The 17,645-nt window shown below is 47.7% G+C and overlaps 1 protein-coding gene across 4 annotated transcripts in view; it reads left to right on the top strand.

The window, feature by feature from the left end:
• Positions 1-8,611: 8,611 nt before the first annotated feature.
• Positions 8,612-17,645, top strand: part of CRK (CRK proto-oncogene, adaptor protein) — a 35,224-nt gene continuing 26,190 nt past the window's right edge. For 2 of the 4 annotated variants that reach the window (XR_004972919.1, XM_036340957.1), the window contains exon 1: positions 8,612-9,003. Coding sequence is in view for 3 of the 4 variants with exons in the window: in XM_036340957.1 (XP_036196850.1) it covers positions 8,763-9,003 (241 nt within the window). In the remaining variant the exon portion in view is untranslated. The remainder of the gene's footprint in view (positions 9,004-17,645) is intronic. The other 2 variants (XM_036340956.1, XM_036340958.1) reach the window with 1 other exon arrangement.

The raw sequence follows: 17,645 nt of genomic DNA, 5'->3' as shown, positions 1-17,645 counted from the left end.
ACAAGTAGCATGTGCCACACCTGACCACAAGGACCAAGATGGGGGCAGATGACTTCCCAAAAGAAAATCAGTGTTGCCTCCAGAAGAAAGGGAATGAGTGCTGCAACCACAGAGCTCATCAGCAAATGGCTGAGCCTTCCCAAGTGGGAGGGGCACTGTGGGCAGAAGGAATGGCAGGCCTTAAAGGCAAGGAAAGTTCCCGGTTAGGGCCAGGCTACCTGCTGAGCTTAGATTCATCACCTGGGGCAAAAGTTCTCAATCAATGAGATACCATGCATGGTATGACTATCTTGAGCTTGACACAACCCTGTGAACACACCTAGATTTTGACACTGCCCTACAAATTAACGTACAGGAAAATGAAAGCACCACAGTAATTAGTCTATCAGTAGTAACAGTGGCTCCAAGAAGCCGACAGATAAGATAAACATTGTGTTAGGTGCAATGACCAGGTTTACAACTGTAACCACATTCCTTTCTTCAGTCAATGGGTACACCTGGGAGAGTGACAGCCCAGATGCCACTGGGTACCCTGTCCTTTTGAGAGGTAATCAGGGATGGTTTGCTCACCTCCTGCAGGAAGTGGAATGCCCTCCAGGAGATATCTGCCCATTGTCGTGTTATCGGAGAAATGTGTGGATTGCCTTTCTCCTTTGCTGGTGGGAGTGGGGTTCTTTGGGTGCTGCTGAAATAAGCATTTCTGGAGATGTGGCAGAAAGCTTTATTTTCACGGAATGACATCCTTGGGTTTTCAAAGTCCCATTTCTCTTAATCCAGTCCTGGAAGATGTGCAGCTGGGGACTCCGTCGAGTTAGAAACAAAGCCAGTGTCCACAGTTTCCATCGCAGGGTGGAGTCGGGGCCGGGAGAGCATTAGGCTAGTTGTGTGGGGTCCACATCGCTGTGGGCCATGCGGGCAAATGCAGGGGAGCCAAGGGAGTGTGCCCCTGCAGCAAGTCTCTAGAGTCCGGAAAACACTAACGCACAAGAGCGTGGACCAAGAGAGCGACCTCCTTTGTCCAGGAGATTAACTATCTCCAATCTTCCCACCCTGGCAGTGGCCACACCTACTCTGGCTAATGACCTGTTCCCAGGTGTGACCGACAGATAAGCACCCTCCCTGTCACCCAGACTTTCCTGGGCATGCGTCTATCCTCCCCGCGTCCAGTCCCTTCCCCCAGCAATCTGCTTGGGGGGAATAGACCTGGGGAGGGCTACACTGCAGCTTCCAGGCAAAGCTGCAGAAAGGGCATGCCTATATTATTTGGAATTCCCTTTGCTTCTTTCCTGTTAATTAATAACGTGGTTACATCACAACGGTATCAGTAGGAAGCTAATTTTGGCTCTGGACAAGGGCATCCACCCAACTCTACATTCATTCATTCAACCAACATTTACTTAATGTGCCAGGCTCTCTAGGTTAGCCTTGATACCTGGGATATTGCAGGAACAAAAAAGACCCAAATCCTTGCTTTTATGGAGCTTACAGTCTAGAGGGCAGAGAGGACAATACATAAAAATAATATATAAAATATGTAATGGATTAAAAGGAGATAAGTGCAAAAAAGAAATTTAAAAAGAGGTAAATGTTAGAAAAATAAGTAAAGCAGCGCGCTCTCCCTCCCAGGAGTACACTCATGCATTGCCCCTTCTCCCTCCCCCATCCACCAGGTTTGTCACCTCCTGAGCCCATTTCTTCTACTGCTCACTTCTTCCACCTCTGTGACTTCCTAAATGAACTTTCTCTTATTAAAAAACAAAACAAAAACAAGCCCTAACCGGTTTTGCTCAGTGGATAGAGCGTCGGCCTGCAGACTCAAGGGTCCCAGGTTCAATTCCGGTCAAGGGCATGTACCTTGGTTGCGGGCATATCCCCAGTAGGAGGTGTGCAGGAGGCAGTTGATCGATGTTTCTCTCTCATCCATGTTTCTAACTCTCTATCCCTCTCCTTTCCTCTCTGTAAAAAAATCAATAAAATATATTTTTTAAAAAAGAGCCCCAACCGGTATGGCTCAGCGGTAGAGTGCTGGGGTCCAACCCCAGCAGGTCCAGGGGTCCCCAAAGGTGTGGACGGAGTCGGCAAAGAAGGAATGACACAGAGACAGTGTTCAGTTGATCAGCAGCCTAGCCAGGATCTCTAGCCAAGCTCTGGTCAGGATCTCCAGCAAAGTTCTAGTTAGGATCTCCAGCAAAGTTCTGGTTAGGATCTCCAGCCAAGTTCTGGTGTTTATTGTCTTGTTACATCTGTATTTATACCAGTTGATTTTAATCCTGTTAATTTCTATTGCAAAGGTTAGGGCATTTCTTATCTCCATTCCAGGGAGTAAAGATTATGTAGCTTAAGTGTGATTGTTTGTAGTTAAAGTGATTAACTACCCGCCTGGCACTTAGTTAAGGGGTTTTCTCCCCTCCCTAACTTCAGGGAAAAATTCCTACCTGGGGAAACAACCTTTCTCGGAGAGGTGACCTTGGTTAAAACACAGCACTAAGGGGAGCAAACATATTAGGAACAGTATGCCATATACGCCAGGTCCCTTGAAACATATGCTGTGCAGATGTTTCTTTCCTGCAGCGACTGTGTCAAGCAGCAAGGATGGACCGGCTTCCGGCAGTAGAGCATCAGCCTGTGCACTAAAGGTCAAGGTCTCAATTCCCCAGTCAATGGCATGTACCTGGGTTGCAGGTTCCTTCCCTGGCCCTGGTTGGGGCACATGCAGGAGTCAACCAATCAATCTCTCTCTCACACATCCATCTACTTCTCTCTCTCTCTCTCTCTCTCTCTCTCTCTCTCTCTCTCCCTCCCTTCCACTCCCTCTAAAAAAATCAATGGAAAAAATACCCTAGGGCGAGGATTAATTAAAAAAAAAAGAAGAAACTAAATAAAGCAGAGAAGGGGGAGAGAGAGTTGGGTCTGCACTTTGAAGTTTCAAATGGACGGTGATGAAGGCCCCCCCCCCCCCCCCCGTGGGCAGCAGCGACACTGGCACAGAAAGGGTGAGGGGGACTGTGGCTACCCAGCAGAGGGAACAGCAAGTGCAAAGCATGGAGCCTGGTTAGAGAAGAGGAAGGTCAGAGAGGAGTGATCAGGGGAGAGGGGAGAGAAGATGGTGGATTTGCATCTCACTTCCTTCAGATGTTCTTGATTTCCTCAGCTCCTTGAGGACGGAGTCATGAAAGTTGGCACCTGCTGCTGGATTCCTTCCCATACAAGCATCGGTGTGAGCAGGTCTCCTAAAGGATGGGGGCAATGCGGGGGGTTCACTTTGCAGCAAAGCAGACAACTCAATCTCAACAGTCCTACAGCATGTCAGCATGTCGCTGCTGGAATCTCTCACTGACCTTTCCTGGCAGCTCCGGCCTCCTGCCTCCATTCCCAGCACACCCTCCTCCCCTAGACCCTTCTTGGTGTCCTCTCACTCTTCTCCCCGGAGCCTTCCCCTAGTGTCTGCCTCCAGATCCTCTCTGCACATTTTAAGACTGGTCCTTGTCTCTGCAAAGCTAAGGGCTGCCCACTGGAGGTGGGGCATCTCTCCCGAAGAGACGTGGAGATGTCTCTGTCTCCTTCCTCTCTTTCTCCATTTCCAGACGTGAATGAGAACAGGGCAGGCGTGTCGTTTTCCACAAGTACAGACGGCCTACACACAGTCACCACCTTGTCTCTCTCCTCACACACACTTTGGAAGGTGATACCGTCAGTTTTCTCTCTAAATAATTTTTGTCATCTTAATACAAAAAAATCTGTTTGCCTTTTTTTTTTTTTTTTAAAGGAAAAGTGGGTATGAGCAGCCCAATTCCCAAGGTTTCCATTTATGTAGTGCCCTGGAGTTGTGTAGGACACAACCTGAACCACTGAATGGGGAAGCGCTGGTCCCTTCAGGGGCTACAGAGCAGGCAGGCAGGTCATTGGCCTCCCTGCTCCTCCTCATTGCTAAAATACAGGTAAGGAGCCCTAACTGGTTTGGCTCAGTGGATAGAGCGTCGGCCTGCGGACTGAAGGGTCCCAGGTTCGATTCCGGTCAAGGGCATGTATCTTGGTTATGGGCACATCCCCAGTAGGGAGTGTGCAGGAGGCAGCTGATCGATGTTTCTCTCTCATCGATGTTTCCAACTCTATCCTTCTCCCTTCCTCTCTGTAAAAAAATCAATAAATATATTTAAAAAAATAAAGTTAATTCCTCTTTTAAAAAATAAATAAAATACAGGTGAGGAATATTCTCCTTTCATTAGGATGGGGAGTAAAGAACTTCAGTGTCTTTTTCTGTTGAACAGTGCAGCCTTCCCTTTTTCACCCTCGTTCATCTTTGCTTCTCCTTTCGGTAACTTTCCCATCCCCACCCCCCAACACCAGGAGCCCTTCCTAAGGACTTTGATTTCTTCTTTTTTTGGGGGGGGTAGGAAGAAGGAAAGGGAGAGGGGGAGGGGGGGGAAGGGGAGGAGGAGGGGGGGAAGGGGAGGGGGAGGAGAGAGAGGGAGAGGGAGAAGGGGAGGGGAGGGGGACAGAGATCATTTGTTGCTCCATTTATTTAAGCATTCATTGGTTGATTCTTGTATGTGCCCTGACCCAACCAGGGATCGAACCTGCATCCTTGGAGTTTCAGGACAACACTCTAACCTGAGCTACCTGGCGGCCACAGAATGACACATGCACTGTAGGGCAGGTCTCAGGTTTATCTGGGAACTTGGGTGCGGTGGGGCAAAAGCCACCATTATAGATGCAAATCCTGATGTGTGAAGGGGAGAGGAGGAGGAAGAAAAGAGAAAGGCGGGTGGGCTTGCCTTCTTCTTGTCCCAAGGCCACTTCTGTTCCTACTTGGTTGTCCTCTGACTTAGTAGATTCTTTGTGCTCCAGTAGCCGCCTGGGCCTGAGCCTCCTCGCTATTTTCCAGCTCTCTCTCCCTTCCAGGTGTGGGAGGTCTGGTCAGTCAGGGTGAGACCTGAACAGCTCCACCCCCGTGGGTGCTCTTCCTCCCCTTCCTTCCTCCCTTCCTTCCTTCCTTCCTTCCTTCCTTCTTTCCTTTTTCTCTGTGTCTCCTTCCTTCTTTTTCTTCTATTAAAGTATTCCCTCCCCCCTTATGCCCATATGCCTTGAGGATGTGCTTAAAGGCATGGCTTCAGAGCCCCACAGGCAGTCTCCCTAAGGTCCTGGGGAATGGGGGGTAGGGGCTTCTTTCCCAGAGGGCGGAAGTCACACTGGAGTGGAGAACGCTGGCTTGTGGTAACGTGCTGTGACTAAGCCAGGGTCACCATGATGAGTCATCCGCAGCAGGGAAGGTGCCCTTGCTCCCTTCTCCTTCCCAGCTCGGGGTGTGTGAACTAGGTCTGGAAGAGGAATGTTACTCATGTAGGATCATAACCCAGGGCTGACAGATTACTTATTTATTTTTCACACCATCAATTTATTATTCAGCTTCCCTCAATAGGCCAGTACTAGGGCTGAAGGGCTGGGCCTAAATGAGAAGTAGGTCTGGGGACCCTGTGTGACCATCATAATGTGCCCTGGGGCCTGTCAGTCACCCTCCTAAGCTTTCCAGGTCCCCAAGTCCTATGGGATCCCAGGCTGTCAGATCTGGGAAAGCTGCCTTCGGGGAGGAAAAGGACATGTGGGGGGAGGCCACGTGATGTCTCAGAACCTGCCAATTCCAACATCAGCCTGAGACAGGAGGGAAACTGAGGCAAGAGGGTAGAACTCAGAGGAAAAAGTGACAGGGGTCTGAAGGTGAGATAGGGAAGCCCTGAGCCAGAAGGGGGAGAGAGGGAGACTTCCAGATACTTCCTCCTGGCTCTAGAAGAGTGAGCAGGGGAGGAGTTGGGAGGTCTGGTCAGTCAGGGTGAGTCCTGAGCAGCTCCACCCCCATGGGTGTCTGCAGGGCACATGCTTGAAGGGGCTGCAGGGCCTGGACAGGTCCTGTACCCCCACCCATGATATGCCCCGGAGGGGAGGCAGAGAAGAGTTAGGCAGCCTCATCCCCACTGGGCCCTCACTGGGCTTTTTTGGTCACCTTCTGGGCCTTCAGCATCACATAGGGGATGAACCCTCCCACAGTCAGGAGCAGCAGCAGGCCAGCAGCGAGTGGTGGCAATGGCATAGGCCAGCCGTGGGCAAACTACGGCCTGCAGGCCAGATCCGGCCCGTTTGAAATGAATAAAACTAAAAAAAAAAGGACCGTACCCTTTTATGTAATGATGTTTACTTTGAATTTATATTAGTTCACACAAACACTCCATCCATGCTTTTGTTCCGGCCCTCCGGTCCAGTTTAAGAACCCATTGTGGCCAGAACCGGTTTGGCTCAGTGGATAGAGCGTCGGCCTGCGGACTGAGGGGTCCCGGGTTCGATTCCAGTCAGGGGCATGCACCTGGGTTGCGGGCACATCCCCAGTGGGAGATGTGCAGGAGGCAGCGGATCGATGTTTCTCTCTCATCGATGTTTCTAACTCTCTATCTCTCTCCCTTTCTCTCTGTAAAAAATCAATAAAATATATTAAAAAAAAAAAAAAAAGAACCCATTGTGGCCCTCGAGTCAAAAAGTTTGCCCACCCCTGGCATAGGCTCAGGTCAGGAAATTCTCGTGGATGACATGCTGGCTGCTGATGAATGGTGAGGGAATCACCCAGGCAGTGCAGTAGGTGAAGCTGCTCAGGCTAACAGCAACGAGGCCGAGTCCCACCACCTGGTCTGTCCCTGTGGCCATTTCCCTGTGCTCCCCACCAGGGCACCAAGCTCCTAACTGATTTAAAAGAAATCAGGGAGCATGCCCATGCCATTCCCTTCTCCATTTTCTTCCCCCACAGGTACGAATCTCCTAAACTCCAAGGGACCTCACAAGACTTGCAACCAGGGGAGCAATGGGCAGCGGCAGCTTGTCCAAGGCTAACCCCTGACCCTGTCTCCAAGGGCCCCTTTCCTCCGACTTCCCAGTGAGCCAAAGCAGCCCCGTCTGGGCTCTCCTGTGGCTTCTTCTATGCTCGTCCTTGTTTTACTGTCCTAAGTATGTTTTTGCTGTGGTCAATAAATTCTAGCTTGCTTTTCTAAAATAAATACATAATAAATAAAGCCTATGTCTGCCACCTTCTCCCTGTCACCTCCACCGTTCCTAGCTCAGATGTCTGAGAACACAGCAGTGACCATAGCTCTCTTTTCCTTCCAGGATTTGAATTTCACCTCCCCACGCAGCAGCTTTGTGTCTTTGAACAAGTGACTTAAGCTCTCTGAGCTTCATCTGCTAATGCGGATAGTTGTAAAATGCCAATCCATAAAATTGTTGAGAGGATTATTAAATAAGATGGTCCACATAAAGGCGGCATTATTCCTGGAAGACAGTATTCCCTGAGTAAACGTTAGCTGTCATTATGAAACATTTATGGGGAGCCTCCTACACAAGATGCTTGGCCTTTGAGGAGCTCTAGTACGGGACACAGACAGGCCTGTAAATGAAAGGTTACAGTACATTGGATTGGATAAGGATTGTAATGGGGAGAGAATATAACCATAGTGCTGTCCACGCACAGAGGGTGTGGTGTGGTGGTCAGGAAAGGGAGGCATTTGAGCTTGAGATCCCAAAAGGAGTGGAAGGGCATTCCAGAAAGAAGAAACACAAGGTTTGTGTAGAAGCAGTTCAGATGAGACTGTGGTCCAGTTTCATGCTGTGAACTGAGCTGGGAGATTTAACACCTGGAGACGGTTAGAAGGTTTACACAGGGGGGCCACAGTTTCGGAGTTGTACTTCAGGAACAGCACACCTACAGAGGTGTGCAATGCAATTAGGGGTAGCAGGACCATCGAGCACCACTGAACACAGACATAGATGTGGAATACAGAGACAGAGATGATCAGGAAGGTAGGGAGAGGAGAGGTGACCTATGGCTACAATTAGGGCTTAGAAGGATCTGGGCAGATGACTTACTTGAGAGCCTCAATACAGTGAACTCCTTGGCACCCCTTTGTCTTGAATGCCCTTCCCCCCTTGCCATTCAACATTCATTCGGCACATGCCACCTCCGCTGGGAAGCCCTCTTGCATCCCTTTACAGACTGGGTAAGGGGGCCCTGCTCTATGTTCCCAGAGCCCCTGTCTGTTCCCTGTTCATTAGTAGTTGGCATTCCTTTGGACGGTTTCCTGGTTCCTCCCACTAGTCTGGGAATTCGGTGACCAAAGGGCTCACCTTTGCACCCGCAGGGCAAATGTGTCAATAACTCTGTTTGCTGAATGAATCAATGAAAACAAGAGCTGTAGGTGGCCCGGGGAGGGAGGAGCTGGAGGAACCGTCGGAAAAAGACCGTCTCAGGTAGCTCAGGCCTTGAGGCCATGTCGTCTTTCCTATTCCAGTTTTGTCTCGCAGTTGCTGCCTTGCAGTCCTGGGCCACCCAGGAACCTGAAGCCTGGGGGAGCGAAGAACCGAGCCGTCCACGGCGCAGGCGGAAACCTCTGCCGACCGCTGGCTGAGGCCCCGCCCATGGCCCTAAGCCCCGCCTCCCCGCCGTCTGCAGTCCCGGTTCCCGCCAGGCGGCGACGCCCATGAGGCCGCATGCGCAGTGCAGGCGCGACCCGTCCTTTGCCCTTCTCCCAATGGCGGGCGGAGGTCCCTTTCCCGGCATCCCCCGGGGCAGGGAGCGCGTCATTTCCGGTCGGGAGGCCCGCGGCCTCCGCCGCCATTTCGGGCGCTGCTGTTAGGCTGAGGTCCGAGCCGGTCCGCTGGGCGGCGGGCGACGGGCTGGAGGGGCACGCGCGGCGGCGGCGGCCCTGCGTGTAGGCACCGAGGCGGCCATGGCGGGCAACTTCGACTCGGAGGAGAGGAGTAGCTGGTACTGGGGGCGGTTGAGCCGGCAGGATGCGGTGTCGATGTTGCAGGGCCAGCGGCACGGGGTGTTCCTGGTGCGGGACTCGAGCACCAGCCCCGGGGACTATGTGCTCAGCGTCTCCGAGAACTCGCGCGTCTCCCACTACATCATCAACAGCAGCGGCCCGCGCCCACCGGTGCCACCGTCGCCCGCCCAGCCTCCGCCCGGTGAGGGACGGACAGGACGGGAGGCCCGGGCGGGGGTGAGGGCCGCGGAACCCCCCAGCCTGGCCGCCGGCTGCTCCTCGCGAGCTGACCCCCACGTGGGCAGAGGGCTGGCGTGGCCGTGGCAGGGGGCGGAGTGCTGCCGGCGCTGGTTCCCACAGACCCGCGGGCGTGCGTGGGGGAGGAGGAGCCGCTGACCCAGGCCTCTGGGTGTGACGGGAGGACAGCCCCGGGGAAGGGGAACTGCTCCGCTCCAGGGTGGGGCCAGCGCCGGCCGGGCAGCGTGGGGACCGAGCGCCGAGGGGGATGTTGGCACTGCGCGGGCATCCCCTGGCAGCAGTGTCGAGAGGGAATCCGGTAGTCCTACAAGTGGCTTTTTTCGGCTTCAGACATTTCCTGCGAGGTCGGAGAGCCGAGCTTGGCCCTGCTCCGCTGATGGCCTTGGGTAGGAAGTCACCGCATACAGGCCGGGAGGGATGGAGACACCCTTCAGGAAACCGGCCAGCTTTTTCCTTTCTTGGGCATTTTTCCAAAATACTTTTTACCGTCCTCTTCCTCCGCGGAGGTGAGCTCAGCGCCTGGCGGTGGAAGGGAAGCCCTTTGTGGCCAGCTCAGTGCCGAGTGGACCGTGCCTAAGAGATCTTAGTACCCAGAAAACTCTTCTCCACAGTTAGGGGGTGGGGGTTGGTGGTGGTGGTGGGGGGTCTTCGTTTTCAAAGTGTGTAGTGGAGGGAACATTTCTTTTCAGGAAACAAACCAGAAATAAGCCAACGAAAACAGTCCCTTCTCTGAAAGTGAATGAAAGGAACTTCATTTTTCCTGGGCTTACACATTGTCAGTCTTGTGGTCCAGGACTGTGGCCTGAGATGTTGGGGACAGACCCCTGCTGGGCAGATGCCCTGAGCATTTAAATGACTTGCGCTGGGTCTTCCTGGTCAAGACTCGTGGAGCTGTGACCGTCTTCCCCATGCCATTGGAGTTGTTGGGAAATAGGAAGGAGGTTTATGTACTTGGTGCTTGAGATTTGTGGGGGACGTAGTAATTCTGAGGTGATCGTCATCTGTGTGGCAGCACCAAGAGTCCCAGTGCCTTCTCACTGTTCCCCAATTGGAGCATTTTCCTTCTGACCAGCCTCCAGCGAATCAGGAAGCTCCTGAACCAGCCTTTGCAGACTTAGCCTTTTAGAATAGTCCCAATTTAGATTCATTTACGCTGGCCAGAAATGGGAAGACACGGTAGTCAGTCTCTTGGTTGTTAATGCACAGCAGTTCCAAAAAGAGTATGGGCTCATTAAGTCTATAAATTAGCCTAGGTCTTTCTCCGACTGGTTGGCTTAATGGCATTGTAACATGAAACGGGAATATCAGTGTGATACGTTATTTGTTTTATACTAGATATAGTCTACTTTTTGCCATCTGCATGGTGTCTAGGGGTTTTTGTTAATGCAGTGGCATGATGGTAAACTGTCACTGAAACTCAATTCTCAGTATTTTGTTTGTGTATGTATTTTACTGGTTGCAAATGTTGGAAATGGCAGCCGGCAGGTTTCTTAGTTTGGGCTTTCTCCACACCTTGGCGTTATGACTTTATATCTCTGCGCTTACCTTGACATTGAGTTCCACGCTTTCAAAACATACATGAGTTTAGATCCCTTGGCACAAAAGAGAAAGTGAAGATTGCCAAAGTTTGTCGATGGAGTGTGGAAAAGTCATGGACATTGTGGTAATAATTTTTGCTATATACTCTATATTTTCCATGTAGGATAATTGATTCAGTTGCCTTTGTAAAGAATTTTTAATCTTTGTTTCCACTCTACCCCATCAAGCTCTTTTCATTTTGAAACCACAGAGGTTTCAAAAGAAACTTGAATCTTAGAAAGACATACACAGTATTAATAGCTAACATTTATTGACTGTCTATTCTGTGCCAGGTATTTTGCTGAGTACTTAGTATATACCTCATCTCATTTACTACCTATAACAATCTAGTAAGAAATAGACTATGATCTCCATTTATTAAAATATTTCCATTTTATGGATGAGGAAACTGAGAATCAGAGAGTCAGTAACTTGCCCAAGGTCATACAGCTTGTAAATACTGAGCCAGAATTTGAACCTAGGAATTTTGACTTGAGAGCTGACACTATTAAACTGTATTCTTTTCTGTCAAAGCCAGTTTCCTATTGAAATCCCAGCAGTGCTCATAGAGGACTCACTTTTTGTTTCTGTCCTGGGGTCCCAGATTCTGTGTAAAGACTAAAAGGAAAGGATGACAAGAAGAAATTGGCAAAAAGAGAAAGAAACTGGCTTTAGTGTTCAGACAATACACATCTGCTATCTAAAGTCAATGATGAAGAGGCTTTTAAATTCCTTATTTGGCAAATTGAATATGGAAAATGAGGTTTTAGCTTAGGATAGTATAGTGTATCTTGTAGACATAAGATATAGGTAGAATTTATATGGAATGGTGTAGATACAGTTTTTAGAGGCTTAGGGATAAAATAGACCATGAATTCTCAACCTTTTCCAATGAACCTATTTTTAACTTGGGTGCTCAACTCCTGCAGACTCTGGTTGTGTTTGTAGCCTGGGAGTGCCCTGGCTGTGCTCCAGTGCCATAGGGCAGGGCTTGGTCAAATCTATGGGTCATGCTCCGTCAAGTATACTTCTTGGGAAGACTTTGCAATCATTGATTCACTCGTTTTATTGTTTTCTTGGAACAATGTGGTACTACTAACCTTGACAAGTAGATAATGGACAAAACTGATTAAGTGTAAGTTGGGAAAGTTGTTACAAGCTTGAGCTCTGGAGCCTGGGTTTGAATCTTACCTGACACTTACTACTTCATGTAACTTTGGGCATGTTCCTTAACTTTCTCTGCCTCGGTTCTTCCTGTGTGAAAGAGGACATCATAGGGTCGTTGGGAGTATTAAATGAGTTTTAGTGTATTAAATGCTTAGAAATGAGGTTGGCATATAGTAAGTACAAATTAAACATTAGATATGTTAATCTCATGAAAGTAACTATGAAGTTGGGAGAGAGGAGTTGAAACAAATGGAAACCTTAGCTTTGAGAGGGTCTCAGAATGTATGGTGGTTTGGTGAGCAATCCTGAAACAGCATGTCTTAGGATGTCTGTGCTGGAGTAGAGGGGCATGTGGTGCATCAAGGGCTGTGAAAGTACCTTGGATCCAGTACGTGGAAATAGAATGGCACCTGCTATTACCTGCTCAACTGAAAGTTGCCCACCTCTTGCTGTAGTGGGTAAAGGGAGCATAAAAACTTGCCTAATTTTGGGTATTGTGGGGCAGAAGCTAGGGTGGTAATTGTGCTGCTGAAGCCACTTTTCTGGAGATCCTGTGGGACTGCTGATTGCCCACTGCCACCTCTTTATACCTTCAGCATCTCTGTCTCATTTGTTTATCTCATCTTTGCAGTTCTCAAACCTGGTCCTCATGTTTTACTCCTCAATATCAGAGTATCCCTCCATTCAGTGGTTCTGGAGTTCTTCTTCAGTGAGTTACTTACAGGTTTTACAACCCCCAAGAAAGATTCCATGGTAAAAGGAAGTAGGGTTGTTTGTTGCAGGACTTCTCTAAGCCTTTACTATGCCCTTGTGAAATTATGACCCTCCAAGAGAGGCAGGTATTGGTTACTGGGTTTTATTCAAACTTATTTGACCACAGAATTTTTTGAGAAGTAGCTTGAGATTCTGTGGAATCTTGGAAACAGCAGACTGGATTTGGGGCATATTAAGCTGAATTTCCATATATATATTAGAGAGAGGGGAAGAGAGAAGGAGAGAGAGAAACATTAATGTGAGAGGGAAACATTGATCAGTTGCCTCCTTAACAGGGGATTGAACCTGCAACTGGGCATTTTCCCTGACCAGGAATTGAACTGGCGACCTTGAGGTGCATGGGATAATACTCAACCAAAAGCCACACTGGCCAGGGCTCCTTAAAAAATAAAACTTTTTTAAAAATTTAATTTTAGAGAGGGGAAGGGAGAGAGAAACATTGATTTGTTGTTCAACTTATTTATGCATTCATTGGTTGCTTCTTGTATGTGCCCTGACCAGAGATCAAATCTGCAGCCTTGGTGTATTGGGTTTCCTGGCCAGGGTGTGGATTTCCTTTTGTTGAGCACCTATAATATACTGGCTACTTTTAGGAACTTTATTAGGTAGGTATTTGGCCCCATGAAATGTAAAAAAACAGCTCATACAGCTAGTAAATGACAGACAGAATTCATCAAACCCAGTCAGTCTGAATCTGCAAAGCACCATGCTGATATCCACCGTTTATAGAAATTCTATTTGCTTAGGAGACCCTATATCAGTGATGGCGAACTTATGACACGCGTGTCAGAGGTGACACGCAAACTCATTTTTTTGGTTGATTTTTCTTTGTTAAATGGCATTTAAATATATAAAATAAATATCAAAAATATAAATCTTTGTTTTACTATGGTTGCAAATATCAAAAAATTTCTATATGTGACACGGCACCAGAGTTAAGTTAGGGTTTTCAAAATGCTGACACGCCGAGCTCAAATGGTTCGCCATCACTGCCCTATATCTTGACACCTCTTTAAGATACCTTCACAAATGGAAGTCAGTGGTCTTTTTAGTCCTTTTTATTGGACAGGGGGTTGAGGTGTTTAAGCAACCTCTATAAATATCATAAGCTAAGGAGAAGTAAGAGAAGGAGAGGGAATTAGGAAAGAGGAAAGGAAAAAGGAGGTGCTGTGAGATCAAAAAGGCTGTGGTAGTACCCATGCCAGCTCTTGGGTGTTCTTCATAAAACTTTCAGGGAGTGGTATTATAAAAACTGATGTAACCCGAGGGCTAAAAATGCTTTAAAGCAGTAAGTTGAGCATGTATAGAAACCAGAACAATAATATGTTGATTTTGATTTCTGAATGTGTTACTTTAAACCAGTGGTCGGCAAACTCATTAGTCAGCAGAGCCAAATATCAACAGTACAACAATTGAAATTTCTTTTGAGAGCCAAATTTTTTAAACTTAAACTATATAGGTAGGTACATTGTTACTAACTTAATTAGGGTACTCCTAAGCTGGCCTTTGCTAAAAACGTCCTCAATCTGATTGAGGTACGTTCGCTGAGGTCCACCCCTTCCAACTCTCCCAACCACACTCGTATACTTGTTTCGCCTATCTCCTTCCGAAAACCTACTTCTGTGCATGGGCCACGAAGTTTCAATCGTACTGTATGTTCGCGCCCGCATGTGGTATTTTGTGGAAGAGCCACACTCAAGGGGCCAAAGAGCCGCATGTGGCTCGTGAGCCGTGGTTTGCTGACCACTAGTTTAAACTGTATGTTCAGAATCCAGCATAAGTTTGATGTAGAACAAGTCAGTGAGGTTTTCCAAGTCTCAGCAACGAGAGCCCTGTTCTCTAGACTGACTATATCTCTTTCCCTTTCCCACCTTTCTGTTTCCTGCCTTTGGCTGTTTGTGGTTGGAAGAAGATAACTAGGGAAAAGGAGCTGGATATAGCAGGAGTGGTTAGCTTGAAGGCCACCAGAGAAGGGAGCATTTCACTGTTGATCCCCCAGTCTTTTTTTTGTTGTTTTTTTACATATTTGTTGCTGACATACTTGAAATCTCTGGGGCAAGGAGGGCCAGCCTCTTTATTTATTTATTTTTTTAAATATATTTTATTGGTTTTTTACAGAGAGGAAGGGAGAGAGATAGAGAGTTAGAAACATCGATGAGAGAGAAACACCGATCAGCTGCCTCCTGCACACCCCCTACTGGGGATGTGCCCATAACCAAGGTACATGCCCTTCACCGTAATAGAACCTGGGACCTTTCGGTCCACAGGCTGACGCTCTATCCACAGAGCCAAACCAGTTAGGGCGATCCCCCAGTCTTGAGGAATATAGGGCAAGTGGGTTCCGGTTCACTCAAGGGCTTTCTCTCACTTGGTACAAAGCCATCTGCATTTTGGGAGCCTCTATAGGGCCAGGATGTTGGACTCCACCTATTTGTTGTTTCTCTGTGAGCCAAGGCTCCATTTGTAAGAAGGGACACAATTGGAAATACTTGATGAGGCTTTGACAGCTATGTCATGTCTGAGAGAGACACGCAGAGACTCTGGATGTCACCAGAAATTGAACAAATGAAGATTGACTTTGGAGGCTGGTAAAACAGAATAGCACCTTGCTTACATGGTTCCCAGCAGTCTTTCCAATTAGACCACATAATGTGAACTTTGAGCACAACAGCTCATGCATGGGCTGTTTTGATGACTGATGCTGTGTAAGCCATACATAGAGCTTGCTTGAGCATCTGATGACATCATCAGGGACGTTTGGACTGAGGACCTGGGGAATCTGTTAGACTGTCACTGCCTGTCTTTATTCTAGCAAAAATGAAGCTCTGAGCCTGTCATTTCATCTAGTTTTCCTGACGGGCAGCCTTACAGATTCAGACTGCCTTATCATTACTTAGGGTACAGGTATCCTGGCCTACTGCTTCTAAAATTGAACAGCCAAAATGCCCCTCTAGGGCTCAGCGATCAATTGTGGAAGAGGTAGATATGTGTGAGATTGTAAGAGCCAGAGAAGAGGGTCACAATGGACAGACAAACCAGATTCCAAACCAAAGTGAATCTGCCCTCTTGAACCTGAACCCAGTTACCCTATTACCCTATACCCCTCAGAATTGAGGGGTCAACATAGAGGGGGAAGTAACGGTGAGGTGCTTCCTCTCTCTGGTGGCCTTGCTAAGTGCTCCAGCTGTAGACATGCTAATTACATGAAGGAATTCTGCTTGTGGCTGGAGCAGTCCCTTTGTCAGGATTCAGATGGGGTTGACCCAGAACAAGGAACAAAGGAATTTAGAGAGTTTGAGCTCTTCCCTGCCTACCTATGTCTAAGGCAGTACCTACCCCTTGCCTCCCCCATCCTCCATTCCCTTGAGAATAAAATGATGCTTGATTTCCAGACTCTCTTAAGATGGATCTGAGAATTAGTTCATCTATCTTCTTGATCAATAAGCTTTTACTAACCCCCTCCCGCCCCCCCCCAAAAAAGGAAAAGAAGCTAGACACACAGTTGTGGTGAGGTTAGAGCTTATCTATGACTTACGTATATTCTGTTCCCCTCCCTTCCCTTCTGGAGTTTGGACCAACAAAGCTTGATTTCACATATATCTAACTGCTCTAGCAATACACAAAAACAGGTATTTCTGTGTGGAATTAGAAGAGATAAATAATTTATAGGTAATGTGGAAGATTTCTCTTGGTACTTAACTTGCATTTCTGTGACCATTGGGATTGTCAAGCTAAAAAACAACAACACACATATTGGACCCAGTTTACACCAGAAAACATTTGAACAAGAAATTAATTGAACCAACTCCCTATCTTTATGGAAGATGAGCTTCCAGTTTTTCTTTTCATAATTCTCACACTGATCTTTATAAGGGACTTGGCTTAGTGATCTTATTCTTCTAAACCCTGCCCCCCCCCCATAAAAAAACAAACCCCAACAATACACACACACATATACACACACACACACACACACACACAAATTTCACTTGGGCTAGCGCAATAGCCTATATAATAAAAGCCTAATATGCAAATTGTCCCCTTGACTGGGATTGTGACTGGGAGTTCAACCCAGAGTTTGACGGGGGTGGGGGAAGGGCGGCTGGCCAACCTCTCACGGCCCCTCCCCCTGGCCAGCCCTGCCCATGCACAAATTCATGCACCAGGCCTCTAGTTAGAGCCATAACAATGGATGACGGAGTGGTTGCTTTCCTTCTTAGAGTTAAAAGGATACCTTGCAAATGTTTAGGAGTGGCCAGAGCTATTTTTTCATTGTGATTTTGTTGTATCTGAGAACATGGTTTGCTAATCCTCACCTGAGGATATTTTTCCATTGATTTTTCAGACAGTGGAAGGGAGGGATAGAAACAACGAAACATCAATGTGACATCGATTGGTTGCCTCTCACACATGCTCCAACTGGGTTGGGGATGAAGCCCGCAACTAAGGTATGTGCCCTTCACCAGAATTGAACCTGGGACCCTTCAGTCCATGGGTTGATGCTCTAACCACTGAGAACACCAGCTAGGGGCAAAATTTTATTTCATTTTTGTAAGAACACATCTCCAGTTGAAAGTAAAAGCCACGGGGGTGAAAAAGCATGTCTTCTTAAGACATGCTGCGTTGCTTCTTGCTCACCAACCACACACTTTTATGTATCCCCAGCTACGCTGTGAGCTTCTTAAAGCTGGGAACAGATTTTCATTTAACCTCTTTCCCTCACTTTAAAGTTATGTTCATTAAGAATAATGTCTAACACTGGGGGGTAGGGAAGGCCAGGGGGAGAAAAAAAAGAAGGAGACATATGTAATACTCTTTGTAATACTTTAAGCAATAATAATAAAAAAAAAGAATAATGTCTAACACTTACTGCCTTGGCTGAGTAGCTCAGTTGGTTGGATTGTTGTCCCATACACCAAATGGTTGCAGGTTCGATGCTGTGAGCTTCTTAAAGCTGGGAACAGACTTTCATTTAACTTCTTTCCCTCACTTTTTAAAAAAAAAATATTTTTTTTTATTGATTTCAGAGAGGAAGGGAGAGAGAGAAACATCAATGATGAGAGAGAA

Source organism: Myotis myotis, unplaced genomic scaffold, assembly GCF_014108235.1.
Source record: "Myotis myotis isolate mMyoMyo1 unplaced genomic scaffold, mMyoMyo1.p scaffold_m19_p_17, whole genome shotgun sequence".
Classification (NCBI taxonomy): domain Eukaryota; kingdom Metazoa; phylum Chordata; class Mammalia; order Chiroptera; family Vespertilionidae; genus Myotis; species Myotis myotis.
The sequence above is the reverse complement of the archived record's forward strand: the minus strand, read 5'-3'. Positions and strand labels throughout refer to the sequence as shown.